This window comes from Boleophthalmus pectinirostris, unplaced genomic scaffold (assembly GCF_026225935.1).
Source record: "Boleophthalmus pectinirostris isolate CB_2022bp ecotype Guang Dong unplaced genomic scaffold, ASM2622593v1 HiC_scaffold_20, whole genome shotgun sequence".
NCBI classification, from domain to species: domain Eukaryota; kingdom Metazoa; phylum Chordata; class Actinopteri; order Gobiiformes; family Gobiidae; genus Boleophthalmus; species Boleophthalmus pectinirostris.
In genome coordinates, this window is record NW_026571153.1 from 24,453,227 (window position 1) to 24,469,974 (window position 16,748).

Sequence of the window (16,748 nt, forward strand, 5' to 3'; positions counted from 1 at the left end):
CATGGAGATGGTATTGCTTTGCTTTCACAGTATGACATTAACCTTATCCATCTCCCTGGTGACAAGCAAGAGACCCCGCTAAATGGAAGAATGTATGCATTTTAGGTATTTGAGCAATAAACACATTTTCAATCCTTAACCGAATAAACACAGACTGATATGTTTAATGCCATACAGTGGAACATTCTAGCCAAAGCTGTAACATCTTCATGAAAGAAGCAGGTAGTGGACCCCCCCCCCAAAAAAAAGTTGTAATGCACCATTAAGAATTTTAGTACTTTAAGACACCAGATCTCCCCATCCCTGCAGATTGGGGATGGAAGCGTGATGGCAGTTGCTGGTTACTGTTGTGGACCACACTCCCCCAGTAAAGGACACATGCTATGAACTTATCAAGTGTGGATGCAAAAGCCTGTGCTGGGCGATGCAAGACAAATTTGGCATGTACAAGTTCATGCAAATGTGGCCACAGCTGCACTTAGAGCACTTTTATTAAGTTTAACAATTTAAGGTAGATCTCTGTTAAGTGTTTGGGGTTAAGCCTCGCTTACATGCAGAATTTAATTATCATTATGAACTATGATATGGCACTTACAGATCTTTAGAGATGGTTAAATAATGTTTTTTGTTATCCCCCCCAGAGGGAACCCAAACAACTCTTACATTCTGGAGGAAAATGGTCATGTGACCTCCTTAATGCATTGGAGTTTATGAAAAATTGTTGTTCAACATTACAAAATGGATAATTAAGCAAATTAGACTGTAAAAAAGGAATTATGCAGTGTATTTATGTCAGCATCGTTTTCATATAGTCCATTTTGTGACGTGTACAGTTCTCAGCTCCAGTGTTAAATTAGACTTTGAGATTGTTGAACAGTATAGTATTAAGCTTTTGTATCTCCTTAAAGGCAAACAGGCGACACCACTGTGCCAATTACAGGTCAGATCTGTGAAGTGGCAACCCACTCACAGAAAGAAGGCCTGTTTATTCATGTATTTCTGAAGTATTAAAAACACCTGTAATTGAACAAATAGGACAAAGAGCTATAATGCCACACTGTGAAACATTCCATGGAGACCAGCATATGGCCAACCCCACCAGAAGAGTTCAACACTGCATCTTTAAGAGCTCAAACTGCAGGCGGATATTGATTTTAGCCTTGATTCTTTCCGTGCGCCCCCTGCTGGTGCTTAGGCGTCTCTGATTCTTTGGAGGGAAACCCGCTCAGATTCCTGCTGCTTTTGTTCGGCTCGTGCTGAAAAACAAACAAACAAAAAATACAACTATCAGTTTAAATCCATAACATTGCTCCTGTTTAGTTCATGTGACAAATGTTGTGATTTATTTACAGTTGTGTCTGTGCACAACAGCACCCAGCCGCCTCACTGTTAGCACCGCTATTTCCTGTCCAGTTTTATTTGTGGGGTTTTTGGTGACTCGCTCTAAAATGTATAAAGTATAAACATGAACAGATGAGGCAGAGAACAGGGAGCTGTGGATGTGTCTGACACATGTGAAACATTTTACAAATGCAGAGAAAACAACTGTGTTTAGAAGTGAGATGTTTGGGCCTCTGTGCTAACGCTAATGCTAATTTTGCGGAAAAATTCATATTAAAACACCACCACAAACTGACCACTTACACATTAAAAAACAAAACAAACAAAAAAACAACAAAAAAAAAAAAAACACCAGAACTTTTGTTCAGTTGGCAGAATTTTGATATTTATATTAACTATTTTTAAGCTTTTGATAAAGATTTGCATTAGCTTTTAGACACAGTGAGTTAGTTAGAGAGTGTTTTATAAACTTAAATAAACTTTCTCATGGAAAGTTCACCATCTGCTTGTCTCGAGGTGTTGCTGCTTTACCTGGAATGTTTCACAATATGGCATTAAATTTACTAGGTAAAAAAGAATCTCTGAGATGCTCCGATACACTGACGACTTTCACAATAAGAACAGATGTTTTTCAAGGTAAGGTAAAAAAAGAAAAATAATAAATGAGGATACGAAGTTTATTTAATGCCATAGTGGAACATTCTGGGCAAAGCAATAACTGACCTTCCTCCAGAAAAGTGACGTAGTTCAGCTTTAAAGGCAGCACAGTGGCTGACTGGCTTGCACTCATGCCTCACAGCAAGATGGTTCCAGGTTCGATCAGGTTGCCCGGGCCTTTCTGTGTGGAGTTTGCATGTTTCTCCCCGTGTCTGGATGAGTTTCCTCCGGGTGATCCGGTTTCCCCCATCAACCCAAAACATGCTACAAGTCTCCAGGAACAGTTGATAGTCAAGGTCAGTTAAATACAATCAGTTAATGAAGCTGCCCAGGGACGACAGGTGGGAATTAGCACTGGTGCTACAACCTGATGTACAATGCATCTCTCCTGTTAAGGTTCATGTAATGTAAATTGTGCGCTGTCCCTGTCTCATTAAATTAAAATAAAGATTTAAAGAGCCGTACCTCGAGTCCACTTGCAGTAAATGGAGATGCTGATGCCGAGGATGAAGGTGTAGAGGACGACCAGCGCCAGGAAACACAACAATCTGAACAGAGGGATTTCCTTTGGCCAAGGAGGAGAGGTGGGCTGAACCGAGGAGGACGGAACCGAGGAGGACGGAGCATCTGTCAATCAATGCACAACATCATTCTCAGAGTCCTGGATCTTCAGATCAGTAGTGCTTAGTTAAAACACTCGCTGGTCTAGATCTGTAAAATCATTAGTCATCCAGGTAGGATCCACAGCAAAGGAGAAATTCAGTTCTGTCACCTGGACTAACTGGAGAAGCTGGATGAGCTGCCAAACGTATTCCATCAAAAAACTTTTGTCCAGTTGACAGAACTGAATTTATCGTTTGCTCCTGACCGGTCTAGTGACCAGTGCATTTGAACACCAATAAAAATAGTGTGATCCCTAAATAGTGCCCTAAGAATAGACTGTAGATAAAAGGGGACCCCTCAGCTCCAGCCCAATGAAGCCAATGGAGGCCAGCAGTTAGAGCTAGTTAAGCGATGCTTACCTATGCTGTCAATCAAACCTGCTGCTAACACTAACAGGAACCACCTAGGTGAAAGAAAGCACCTGATCGGTCTGTTTTTAATGTTCAAATCTTGGATAACAGACAAAATTGTGAACTAAAAACCGTCAGGATCATGTGGAGTTGGTTAATAACATTTTAAGGTCAGAATGACGAGTCTGACAGCAGCAGTTACAAGAAGCAGGGTGATGGTTTTTCAATAGAAAGTGCTCACTTCCTATTTGGCCTGTGGGCGAGCTCTGTCTTTTCATATGTACTTTCTATAGCCTGAAGTAGGAAATACTGTGGGTATTCTTATTTTTGTCTCTAGTGTTTAACCTCAGTGCCTGTAGGTTCAAATGCATCTGCAACTGAGACATGCTTTTGTGTCCTTGGGCATGACACCTCCCACCTTTTCCATGTATGAATGTGGTGTGAGTGGCATTATTTCTGAAATGTCACTAACCGTTCGGCTCTACAATGAGGAGACTCTGCAGGGACTGGTTCTGGTTTGGGTGCATACAGTGATACAGACCCTGATGCTGATTCTGGGTCACAGAGGAAAGCACCATCTGACCTCCAGGAAACCATCCCAAAAAGGAACCGTTTAAGAAGAAGGAGGCATTGAAGTTTGAGGTGGGATCATCAAATTTGCTGTTTTTAAAGGAACATCTCAGAGTGACCTGCTGTCCCTCTTTCACCGGGAACAGTGGACTCTCCAGGATCAACTTCTCTGGAAATACAGGAGACAGGAATACAGACTCACATTGCACTCTCCACTCAAGAGAGATCAGGAGTCTAACCCACAACCTCCTTGCTCTTTGCTCCAGTCTTCTTACCTTTGCTGATGGTGATATTGGCTGCAGAACTACGCTTGGTTTGGTTGTGTTGGTTCTGACACCAGTAGAGCCCTGTGTCAGATATCAACGTTGGATCCACCTTGCAGTTCATGCCCTTATGACTGCCCCAGGACCCCCCACACTTCTCAGGGGTGGGCTTGAAGCGGGTCTGCCTGAAAACCGTCCACTCGGAAGGGCAGGAGATGCTGATGTACTCGTAAGTGTGGAGCTGCAAGCTGTCCGGAGACACGCACACAGTGGCAGCTGTGGAGGAGAGATGCATTCTGCTAAATAAACCATCAATCTGACACTGGTATTGGATATCGGCTTCCAAATATCGGTTGAGCCGATATCCTGATTGGGCATATATGTTGAGTCTCTGCACTGATATCGATTGATATCATGAACTGGCAGATAAGCCTTAGTGTCGAAATTGGAACTAAAAAACTGGATTGGAACACCCCTAAATACACCAATGACTAACTGACACATCAGTCAGATGCTAAAAATGTCAAAGCTTGACAATCTAACTTAAATACAGCAACTTAAACACAGGTATTACATTTACACTTACACTGTGGGGTGTTGACTGTTGTTAACACATAACACACAAAATAATTTAGATCACCATGTTACCTAGTTTTTGATACTCTGAGTCCCTCCCCCCTTCAGAGCGCAACACAATCAGCATGCATTTTGGTAATGAAACTGCTGCATATCGCATGAGGTTTGTCCAGTTGGATCATGCTTTTGTATATTTCTGGGGAATAGTCATGTGGGAGCATGGGTGATATGGGTCTGTGGGTGGAGCCTTGGTCAGAATATTACAGTTAACTAAAGGAGAGTCCAAATAACCCTGCACAGCAAGATGGATTCTCACGATATTTGTGAGTTCACAAACTCACAAGAATCCATCTTGGAGTGCAGTCACTGTGCGAGAGGGTGGACCAATCACAGAGCAACATTAAGGTTTGTGCCAAGCGCCCAAATGAACCAAAACAAATACAGCAATGTTGACGGATTTTAGCGTAAGTACAGAGTATTTTATTTGTTAAAAACGTGCACAAGGGAAGAGCTGTTGAGCTGTTGTGATGCCCAGTCAGAATAAAATAATTTGTTATGACACTCCATGTTTTCGAACAATTTCAGCGAGAGACAAGCCAGATTGATCATGTGTAGAACTCAGTTCAGAGTGACATATGCCAGTCTGGTGTGAAGTAGGTTAGGGTTCGAATAGGGGCCAGGAGAGATCGTTAAAAAACATACTAAAATGCAATGATCACATCTAAAGCCTCCATGTTTTTAATGACAGACAACACTGAACATGGTGGAAAGCTCCAAAAATTCAATTTTGGAAGGTTATCATACTCATTGACAATTGTTATATAATCTACCTCTAGAATGTATTAAACAAAAAATAAACTCAAAATAACTGAAAACAATAGCCAACTTTTGCTTTGATCACTGGCTTAGCTAGCTAACAAACAAACTGTAAAGAAGAAGGTGTGTTATTTCCACAGTGGTCAGCCTTTCTCTTTAGGTAGATATCACGCAGTGTCCACCAGTGTCTGACCAGAAGTGAAGAAGCAGCTTGGATGTGCAGCTTCTTCACTTTAAAACTTTTGTCCTGCTGACAGAATTGAAATTTTCTTTTGCTCTATATCAGACCTGGATGACTGAAGGATTATGTAGGCATTGAATAAGGAGGTGTGTCCAAACCTTTTAGTGTATACATGGGAACATAAAAAATAAAAGAAAAATGCAGGAAGTCAGTTGAATAAGAATTCAAAACAAGAGAATCTCCAGAAACAACAGAATTAATAAGCAGTAATGTGCTGTTAATGGACTAGTCCAGTGGTTCTCAAACACTGGTTCATGTCCCACTGATGAACTCATCCTTTGGGTTTGTTCTTGTTTAGATCTTCTATAACTGTGATGTGATCCTGTTTTAGAGCTGGTTTAGAGCTAGTGATACTTTGAACGCTAAATATACACCACCAGTGAAACCTCCTTATTCAATGTTTTTTTTTTTTTACCTTACATTTACAACTTTCTACATTTTAGATACATACGGAGGACATATAAATGCATGAAGCAAAACATGAAAAAGAGTTAAATAAAGGAACAAAATATTTTTTAATATTTTATATTAGAATCCTCAAAGTGTCCACTCAAACAAGTTTTGGGTGATTTTGAGTTTATTTTTGTTTGCTACATTCTATATGTGTGGAAAAATGAAAGTGTGTCCAAAATTGGTGAAAAAGGTAAAAAGTTTTGAAGTCCAATGTGCGAGGAAATCTAACCCACATAAATCAAAATAAAAATTCTGAATTCATGTTATGACAGTGCTTCTCAAATAGTGGGGCGCGCCCCCCCAGGGAGGCTCCGTCAAGGGGGGCGCGTTTGACCTCGGGGAGCATGCTTTTTTATTTTTTTATTTAGATTTTTTTTTACTGTCTTAAGGGCCGTTCACACCAAAGCGTCAAAAAACGCCTTGACGCCTCTATTTGGAGCCTTTGCATTTGAGTTCAGACGCCCCCGACGCGCATCTTTGACGCCGTGGACGAACGGGACAAAAATACTTGACGCGCGTCCGTTGCCCTGGAAACAAGAGCCCGGTCCCGCTCTTTTCCCGAAACAATGTCAGACCAGACTGAGAGAGTGTTTTTATGACATAAACATCAAAAGGAGGAGATCGGGTCGACGACTTGGGCGTATATATATTTCTACTCCGCTAATGACACTGGATCAGTCCCGGTCTAGTCCTGGTCTAATACCGGTCTGGTCCTGGTCTAATCACGGTCTAGTCCCGGTCTAGTCCTGGTCTAATCACGGTCTAGTCCCGGTCTAGTCCTTGTTTAGTCTCGGTCTAGTCTCGGTCTAGTCTCGGTCTAGTCCTTGTTTAGTCTCGGTCTAGTCCTGGTTTGGTCCTGGTCCGGTCCTGGTGTAGTCCTCGCGATCGGCTCGGTGATTGTGGCGTATATATTTATTCTCCGTTCATGTTTGTGGTTCTCGTTCTGGTTCTCGGGTCTTGCTTCCTGATAATAACGTCCCTGATTGGTTGACGCGGCGCGTCTGACGCGAAAAGTTCAGCATTTGCAACTTCTTTTGACGCTGACGCCTTGGACGCGCGTCTTGGCCGCTGACGCCAAAACGCTGAAGACGCGCTGCGCTGACGCCAGATTCGCGCCGCGCTGACGCCGAAAACGCGCCGCAAAAACGCAGGACGCTCTAGTCGCGCGTCCACATAGACTTTACATAGAAAGTGGACGCTTTGACGCTTTGGTCTGAACGGGCCTTTAGAATAAAGTGCAATTGCACTTCCACTACATTAGGGGGCAGTGGCGCTCTCATTGGCAGAGTGTGCGCAGGGAGCATTCGCTCGGTGGTGTAGGAGTTTTGTTTGCACTGAGCATGCGCGCTTTACACACACAGCACAGAGTTTGAGTATGAAGTGTAGACACGAAGTGTAGCAGACCCTCAAGTGACACCATGAAAAAATATTTAACAGGGATGAGAAGACAGGAGACGGAGATAAAGAGACAAACGAAAATCTCACGAAAGCTAAGACGAGGAAATATGACGAAGCGTATGTAGCGCTTGGCTTCACTGTGACTACGGTGGGAGACGAGGAAAGGCCGGTGTGCTTACTGCGTCTAAAAATGTTGGCAGCCGACAGCATGAAGCCCAATAAATTAAGGCATCACTTAAATACATTACACCCCGATCACTCTGATAAGCCACTTGAGTTTTTTCAGCGAAAACGTGCCGAATATTGCCGACAATCATCCCGCTTTGTGACTGCTACTTCAGTAAACCAGCGAGCATTGTTGGCGTCATATAAGGTGGCAGTGTTACGCACAGGTGTACTTATAACAATTTTATAGACAAATGATACTATCTATAGTCACGCGGGGGGGCGCGAGATGTTTTATTCGTCCTGGGGGGCATGACAGAAAATAATTGAGAAGCACTGTGTTATGAGAAAACATAATTATACCCAACTGGTTTTAATGAGAGAAGTATAGCCATCATTTAAAGAAATATAAAATAGAGTTAATAAAAATAGAAAAAGTCTTGTTACCAGTCACTGCACAGATTAAAGCTGCTACCATCCCCACCGTATGAAACTGAACATAAAAGTTTAGTCACATCCTTATTTCACCTGAACAGGAAACCATGTGCATGTTAACTGACGCTGATACATGCTAACCAGACCAATGAACTTCACAGCATAAACCACAAAAACAAAACACAACACAAACTACAGCATCTGCACCCACTGCTGCTGTGCCCATGGGCAAAGCACTTCACCCACCTTGTCATAATATCAGTGTTATTAACACCAATGGCACGCTCTCCTCACAGCAGAATGGTTCTGTAGGTAAACGAGTCCCTTACATTTGACCCATCCTTCACTGTTTCTGGGTCGATCAGTAACAGTGGGACCCATCTCCAGATCTTGAGCTAGTCTTGGTCAGGACTACCTCAGCTGAGGGATCTGACCTACTGTGTATGTTTTGGGTTGATGGAGGGAACTGGACACTGGGAGTTAAATCTGGAACCTTCTTGCTGTGAGGTGAGAGCCAACATGCACCTGCTTCAGTAGCGACTGCTGTGTTGAAGCAGTTTTGCAGAGTGTAAAAAAATCTAGATCTTACATGTTTTATGTCTGCCTTTGAGTAAGGCTGCATGTGAATAATTAGCAAAAAGCTTTATCATCCGTAGAAACACAATGGCCAGTTCAGAATTGATTTGACAGTTTGAAAGTGCATTTAAAAAAAGGATAAATAAGATCATATATATGTTACAGGCAAAGATGATAATCAGGTATTGCAGAGTATGAATCCAAAAGCTTATTCCACACGTTGCAACAGACACGGAGGAAAACACTGTGACCGCGAAACATGGAACAAATGCACATATACGGTTGCTGCTTGAGGTGGTAGGCATACACTACGAGCACAAAAAGCTAGTCCTCCTTTTTTTTTTTTTGAAAAAGAACTTTAAATCAGACAAGAGCAGCTCTAGAGGTGACTGCTCTGTGCTGTTTAGGAAGAGTGCTTTTGGACAGCTCTCTTTTGAGCAGGTTAAACATGGAACAATGGAACACAGAGCAGCTCATTTATGAGAGCTTTTGTGTGTATAGTGAGTGTACAGTGAGTGTGTTGTGTGCATAGTGAGTGTACAGTGAGTGTGTTGTGTGTATAGTGAGTGTACAGTGAGTGTGTTGTGTGTATAGTGAGTGTACAGTGAGTGTGTTGTGTGTATAGTGAGTGTACAGCAGTGCTTCTCAATTATTTTCTGTCATGCCCCCCCTAGGACGAATAAAACATCTCGCGCCCCCCCGCGTGACTATAGATAGTATCATTTGTCTATAAATTTGTTATAAGTACACCTGTGCGTAACACTGCCACCTTATATTGACGCCAACAATGCTCGCTGGTTTACTGAAGTAGCAGTCACCAAAGCGGGATGATTGTCGGCAATATTCGGCACGTTTTCGCTGAAAAAACTCAAGCGGCTTATCAGAGTGATCGGGGTGTAATGTATTTAAGTGACGCCTTAATTTATTGGGCTTCATGCTGTCGGCTGCCAACATTTTTAGACGCAGTAAGCACACCGGCCTTTCCTCGTCTCCCACCGTAGTCACAGTGAAGCCAAGCACTACATACGCTTCGTAATTTCCTCGTCTTAGCTTTCGTGAGATTTTCGTTTGTCTCTTTATCTCCGTCTCCTGTCTTCTCATCCCTGTTAAATATTTTTTTTCATGGTGTCACTTGAGGGTCTGCTACACTTCGTGTCTACACTTCATACTCAAACTCTGTGCTGTGTGTAAAGCGCGCATGCTCAGTGCAACAAAACTCCTACACCACCGAGCGAATGCTCCCTGCGCACACTCTGCCAATGAGAGCGCCACTGCCCCTAATGTTAGTGGAAGTGCAATTGCACTTTATTCTAAAGGCCCGTTCAGACCAAAGCGTCAAAGCGTCCACTTTCTATGTAAAGTCTATGTGGACGCGCGACTAGAGCGTCCTGCGTTTTTGCGGCGCGTTTTCGGCGTCAGCGCGGCGCGAATCTGGCGTCAGCGCAGCGCGTCTTCAGCGTTTTTGGCGTAGCAGCGGCCAAGACGCGCGTCCAAGGCGTCAGCGTCAAGAAGTTGCAAATGCTGAACTTTTCGCGTCAGACGCGCCGCGTCAACCAATCAGGGACGAGTATCCAGAGACGCAGCGACGTTATTATCAGGAAGAAAGACCCGAGAACCAGAACGAGAACCACAAACATGAACGGAGAATAAATATATACGCCACAATCACCGAGCCGATCGCGAGGACTACACCAGGACCGGACCAGGACCAAACCAGGACTAGACCGGGACTAAACAAGGACTAGACCGAGACTAGACCGAGACTAGACCGAGACTAAACAAGGACTAGACCGGGACTAGACCGTGATTAGACCAGGACTAGACCGGGACTAGACCGTGATTTAGACCAGGACCAGACCGGTATTAGACCAGGACTAGACCGGGGACTGATCCAGTGTCATTAGCGGAGTAGAAATATATATACGCCCAAGTCGTCGACCCGATCTCCTCCTTTGATGTTTTATGTCATAAAAACACTCTCTCAGTCTGGTCTGACATTGTTTTCGGGAAAAGAGCGGGACCGGGCTCTTGTTTCCAGGGCAACGGACGCGCGTCAAGTATTTTTGTCCCGTTCGTCCACGGCGTTCAAAGATGCGCGTCGGGGCGTCTAAACTCAAATGCAAAGGCTCCAAATAGAGGCGACAAGACGTTTTTTGACGCTTTGTGTGAAACGGCCCTTAAGACAGTAAAAAAAAAATCTAAATAAAAAATAAAAAAGCATGCTCCCCGAGGTCAAACGCCCCCCTTGACGGAGCCTCGCGCCCCCCCAGGGGGGTGCTTCTATTTGAGAAGCACTGGTGTACAGTGAGTGTGTTGTGTGTATAGTGAGTGTACAGTGAGTGTGTTGTGTGCATAGTGAGTGGCACTGGGGCAGTTGCCACCGGGCTGAGGCTCTCGCTGCCGCCGCCGGGGCCAGGGCAGTCGCTCGCTGCTCTACCCGCCTTTTGCCCGCTCGTTTCTGGGGTGTAAAAGTTTGACCTGAGCATAGCGCGCAGAGGCATAAATCTACCTGGTGTCCTGATGCTAATATGGACTGACCGTAACTTTCAGATTTAATTGGGAAATGGGATTAAGACTAATTTTACAACCGCTCGTGCACTCGGCTCCCGGACCAGACTGGACCAGGATTTAGACCAGTTTCATCTCTTCATATTGAACAATAGACTTTTGGAGACAGAACCAGTGGGACAGTGGATAGAGGAAACACTCTGCTTCAGTTTCTGGAGAAGGTAAGAGGCTGGTTTTCATTAGTTTGCGGCAAATCTGAATTTGGAGCCTCACAGGTAAATAGTGTTCTAGTATTAATAGTTAATAGTGCGTAAATGAGCTGGTGTATATGATGGAGCTGCTCTGGTTGTTCTGTCGTGTGCTGTAGGAGCGGCATCTGTGTTCATGTCTCTTATTGTAGTTTTGCTGACGTTGTTGGGTCTGAGTGTGAGCGGTGTGTTACGTTGTGTTGTTGCGTAAAGTTTGCGCTTAGCTGTTCATTGTGCTCTGATCGATATTGTTCAGCCACTAGTAACCACAATGTCTGTTTCTGGTATTTGTTATAATACTACAGCCTGTTATTCATACATATATTATTCATAATATATATTTATAATTTTGCCCTTGGTGCCAGTCCCAAAAATTATACCATCAGTCGCCACTGGTCCTGGTTTAGTCCCGGTCCCTCAAGTCTCAGGTCTCTATAGGACAGGACAGGACTGGACGGTGTACCCTCACGTACCACGCTCACTACAGTCCTGGTGCTGTCCGATGCGTGGCTATTTCTAGTTCAGTGGTGTTTTTGACTAGAGGCTGTTGTTTAATGTTTACAACCAGTGGCAGGACTTATTGTTTTTTAATAAACCTCAACCTTTTATTATTGTCTTGTGTGCGTATCGTCTACCACACAGCCTCAACAAGTACTGCAGCTAATAATAATAATCTTAATATAATAATGATAATAATAACAACAACAACAACACATAATTAGCCTAATACTGTTGAGGAAAAACATGTTTGATAGCATGTCTACTTTGTATGACTCCACCGCGTTAAAATATTTCTCAAATAGGCAGTGCCCCCCCTGCTGGTGACCCATGCCCCTCCAGTAGATGTGCTCTGACGCCGACTCTGGCGGTGGCTCAAGTTTCACGATAATCCACACATATTTAAGACCTATAGAATGTTTAAAGGTTCTTTTGTATCGGTTAGTTAGTTTCTCAGACATAAGAAACGCCGCTGGCTAGCGACTATTCTCCACTCTTCTCAAATGAAACGGTAAGCTGAATTAAAAAAAAAAAAAAAAAAAAAAATAGAATAAAGACTTACTGTGCCCCGTGGTCACGATGACAGGCAACACCGCGAGGAAACGTATGAGTGGAAAAGTGCTCATTATCGTTTAATATTGTCCGCCAAACGACGCAACGAGTACCCTCGAAAAATCTCTACAGTCTGTCCCAGAATACTTTCGCTTTTCCTTTTCGATGCCTTTATTTCCTTATTACTAGTAGTAGAATAGATATGGACAGTTAATACATACACTAAACCAGCATTTTAAGACTATGTATGGTAGACTATTTACTCATAAAAAACAACAACAACAAAAACAACATAAAAATATATAAAGATAAATATATATTAACTTGCAATGAGGTTATGAACTCAGACTTCTTCAAAGTGGGGTTCGCAGAAAAGTTTTAGGTACTATGGCGCATGCTCAATAACACACATAACACATTTCTGTAACTTAAGACATTGACATCTGTATAAATTATTAGTAGCCTATGTTAACAATCATGAGTGCTTCTTGAGAAGAGATGCATAATTCGGTTTATACTGTAGAAATATGCAAGGGGGAGCAAAACTCGATGGGGGAGCATATAGGTGACCTCCGTGAAGTTGGTCCAGACTCCTCCAAACGCACACTTACATCATGAGGTTTTGATCAGGCCAATTCTGACCAATCAGATCACTTCACTGCACCATTTCATATAGGTAGGCCTTAGCATCTTGGATTTTGGCTTTTTTTTTTTACATGTACACTTAAAATTTCAGCAACAAAAATTCTGAATAAAAAGAATAAAATTCATAATCTGGTGAAACATATTATCTTTCATACAATGGTTTGTGCTGTAAAACAGCTTTATTACAGTGCATCAAATAGCCACATTTACGTGAGAGAAAAATAATAAACCAACATTAAACCAACATGGTCTAAATAAAGTTATAACCAGGATTAAACCTTATATCTACCCAGGTACAAATAGTTGCGGTCTGAAAGTACAACTGAAATTTTGTATTTTGTACAAAAATACTAATGGTGTATTAAAAAAATGCTTTTGGTGAATCTACTTCAAGAATATAGAAGAGAATAGAAAGCCTTTATTGTCATTATACAATAGCATAATGAAATTCAGAAATTAAATACATATACTTCATAAACTGTACTGTAGTGTACTGTAGTGTATTTTATACTATATGTTTTAATATAATTTGAAATAGTATATTCTTAACACAGAATGCACTATTTAATTGTAAAAGTATTTAAAATAGACACAACTAGGCTACTCTAGTAGTGCTTTCATAATATTTGATAAATATTCTGTAGTCATGTAGAAATATATTTAAAACATGTGAAAGAAAGTTTAAATAGACATACACTGTGTATTTTAAAAACTTCAACTTAAGCACAATGTATCATTTATTTAGTTAGCATTTATTAGTCCTGGTTTAGACCTAGTTTAGATCTGGTTTAGTCCTGGTTTATCAAATCAAAATCAAATCAAATTTATTTGTATAGCACATTAAAAACAGCCAAATCTTACCAAAGTGCTGAACAATGAAATAAAACATACAATTGACAAAACAACGGCAATAGTGTGTGTATATATATATATATATATATATATATATATATATATATAAAATAACAGCAAGGTGCCAAGGTGTCTCTTCCTAACTCTAGACAAGTGCCAGGGAGAAAAGATGCGTTTTGAGCAAGGATTTAAAGTGCTCCAGTGTTTGTGCAGTTCTAATGTGCAATGGCAAAGGGTTCCACAGTCCTGGACCGACCACAGAGAAACCCCTATCGCCTCTGGTCCTCAGCCTGGTCCTGGGGACAACCAGAAGGTGCTGGTCTGCAGAGTGCAGACCTCTGGATGGGACATGTGGCTGAAGGAGTTCAAATAAATAGGAAGGTGCCATTCCATGAACTGTTAAAAACAATCATTAAAATTTTTAAATGGATTCTAGAATGTACGGGGAGCCAATGCAAGGATTTAAGAATAGGAGTGATGTGGTCCCTCCACTTCTTTCCAGTTAAAAGGAGAGCTGCTGCATTTTGGACCCCCTGCAGGCGGCTGAGCTGGGCCTGGTCAATGCCAGCAGACAAAGAGTTACAGTAGTCAAGCCGCGAGGTCACAAATGCATGAATGGTCTTTTCAAAATGCAGGCGTGGGATGTTTGGTTTAATTTTACTTAAAATCTGTAACTGATAAAAACTTGATTTAAGAACAGAGTTCAAATTTTCAAATTTAAAATTGCAGTCAAAAATTACACCAAGGTTTCTAGAAAAATGTTTTTTCATAAGAGGACCTATGGCACTGTCACAGTTTATCAACAGATCAAGATGATCTGAAAATGAATGATCAAAAACAATTATTTCTGTCTTCTGCTTATTTGTTTAGATCTGGTTTAGTCCTGGTTTAGATCTGGTTTAGTCCTGGTTTAGTCCTAGGTTTAGTTTTAGTCCTGGTTTAGTCCTGGTTTAGTCCTGGTTTAGTCCTAGTCCTGGTTTTAGCCCTGGTTTAGTCTTGGTTTAGTCCTGATTTAGTCCTGGTTTAGATCTGGTTTAGTTTTGGTTTAGATCTGGTTTAGATCCGGTTTAGTCCTGGTTTAGATCTGGTTTAGTCCTGGTTTAGACCTGGTTTAGTCCTGGTTTAGACCTTGTTAAACCTGGTTCAAATCTGTGTACACTGTACTGAATGAGTGAAGTAGACAAAATCTGTATTGAATTTAATAAAATTTGTGTCTTCATTTTCCTCTTGATGGCCTTTCTGATGATACTACCAATTGGGAAGTGATTGGTCCTCTTATTGGTGTTGGTGTTTTTCTGTTGGTGGCGGTGGCGGTTGTAATTTTGAAACGTAGGCAACGTAGTCAAGGTAAGAGAGTACTGGAACATAAAAACTGTAATTAGCAAAAACCTTTATTTTTAATGACAAAAATCTAACCAGAGTCTTATCTCCTTTTACGAGCCAATCTTGGGCAAAACATGACTATGCAAGAACTCATCAATCAGGGGCAAGACGAGAGAACCACTCAATCAGGGGCAAGAGTCGAGCCAATGAAGAGCAAAAACCACTCAATCAGGGGCAAGAGCCGGCCGAGCCAATCAGGGGCAAGAGTCGGCAAAAGCAAAAACCACTCAATCAGGGGCAAGAGCCGGCCAATCAGCAGCAAGAAGAACTGAACGCTGAGCAAGAACCAGTCAATCAGGGAACAAAAGGCCAATAAGGAGTGAGAATAATGAAGAAAAGCCCATCACTTGTACAGTAGATTAAATTAGGTCCTGACTTGAGCACAGTTTAGTCCTGATTTAGACTTGAGTTGATCCTGCCTTAGTTTAGTCCAAGTCAGGCTTAGTCCAGGTTTAGTTCTGGTTTAGTCCCAATTTAGATGTGGTGTGTGAAGTTCCATCAACATAGTTTAACTTGATTAAACCTTAAACTCTTTCAAATTGTCCAGTATTGTAATCAGTGGTCTTTAGGTAGTGCGTTTATGCAGAGAGCTGCTGTGAGTTTGTACTGTGATCATAAAAGCACTGATAGACTTTATTTACTGTTGCTTTAGTTCTGGTTTAGTCTGGTTTAGTCCTGGTTTAGTCCTGGTTTAGTCCTGGTTTAGTTCCTGGTTTAGTCTTGGTTTAGTTATTGCTGGTTTAGTTCTCTCATTAAAAACTTGAGGTGCTAGTTTGAACTGAGCCACATTTTATGCAAATGAATTCACTCTATAAACTCCAGTTGAATTCCACCTTTTCTTTTTGGACTCCACAACTCAAGAAATACACTGACAATCTGTTTCATCGACCCCTCTGAGCACCAGTCACTCCCACACTACACATAGTTTAATCCCGGTTTAGTCCTGCTTCATTACTGTTTTAATCCTGGTTTAGTCCTGGTTTAGTCCTGGTTTAGTTCTGATTTAGTCCTCTCATAAAAAAAACTTGAAGGGAAACAATATATATGCAGGTGATCTGGGAATGCCTTTAACTGTCTCACAATGGGAAACAGCATTACAAAAGTGCACAACATACATTAAATGTGTGAGATATAAAATTCTGCAGCTCAAATGATCACATTGAGCTTATATAACACCACATGTACTAAACAAACTGGATAATGAATTACTGTATTTTTTGCACTATTAGGCGCTCTGGATTATAAGGAGCACTGTCACTGAATGATCTATTCTTGAACATTTTTCACAAATAAACCACACCAGACTTTAAATGAAACACAACAGTTGGATGGCTCAGTGAGACTTTGTTTGGTGCGTTCATGGTGACTCTCGGCTTTGTTCAGTTGTGGCGCGTGTTGTCGTGTTTGCAGTGACTCAGTTGTTCAGTTGTATCTAGAAGTGGCACATTGCACTTGCTTTTTCGGTTCGTTCCTCTGTTCCGTTCCTCGTCCGTGTGGAGCGATGAGTGGCTGCAGGTGTTTTTCGCCGTGCGGTCGCTGTCTGCTCCGTGTGTGTTCA

At 41.9% G+C, this 16,748-nt stretch overlaps 1 protein-coding gene across 1 annotated transcript; it reads right to left on the reverse strand.

Moving 5' to 3' along the window:
• Window positions 1–857: 857 nt before the first annotated feature.
• On the reverse strand, window positions 858–12,445 carry LOC129409753 (uncharacterized). Its single transcript, XM_055156331.1, has 5 exons — window positions 12,321–12,445; window positions 3,857–4,120; window positions 3,484–3,750; window positions 2,464–2,625; window positions 858–1,256 (listed from the first exon to the last, which is right to left on the reverse strand). The coding sequence occupies exons 1-5, from the start codon at window positions 12,382–12,384 to the stop codon at window positions 1,192–1,194; spliced, it is 822 nt and encodes a 273-aa protein (XP_055012306.1). The 5' UTR covers window positions 12,385–12,445; the 3' UTR covers window positions 858–1,191.
• Between the last annotated feature and the right edge of the window lie 4,303 nt (window positions 12,446–16,748).

Coding starts and splice junctions, on each gene's coding strand:
- LOC129409753 (XM_055156331.1), bottom strand. CDS start 12,384: ATGAGCACTTTTCCACTCATACGTTTCCTCGCGGTGTTGCCTGTCATC. Junction 3,751..3,856: donor CAATATCACCATCAGCAAAG/GTAAGAAGACTG, acceptor CTGTATTTCCAG/AGAAGTTGATCCTGGAGAGT. Junction 1,257..2,463: donor TTACTGCAAGTGGACTCGAG/GTACGGCTCTTT, acceptor TTTGTTTTTCAG/CACGAGCCGAACAAAAGCAG.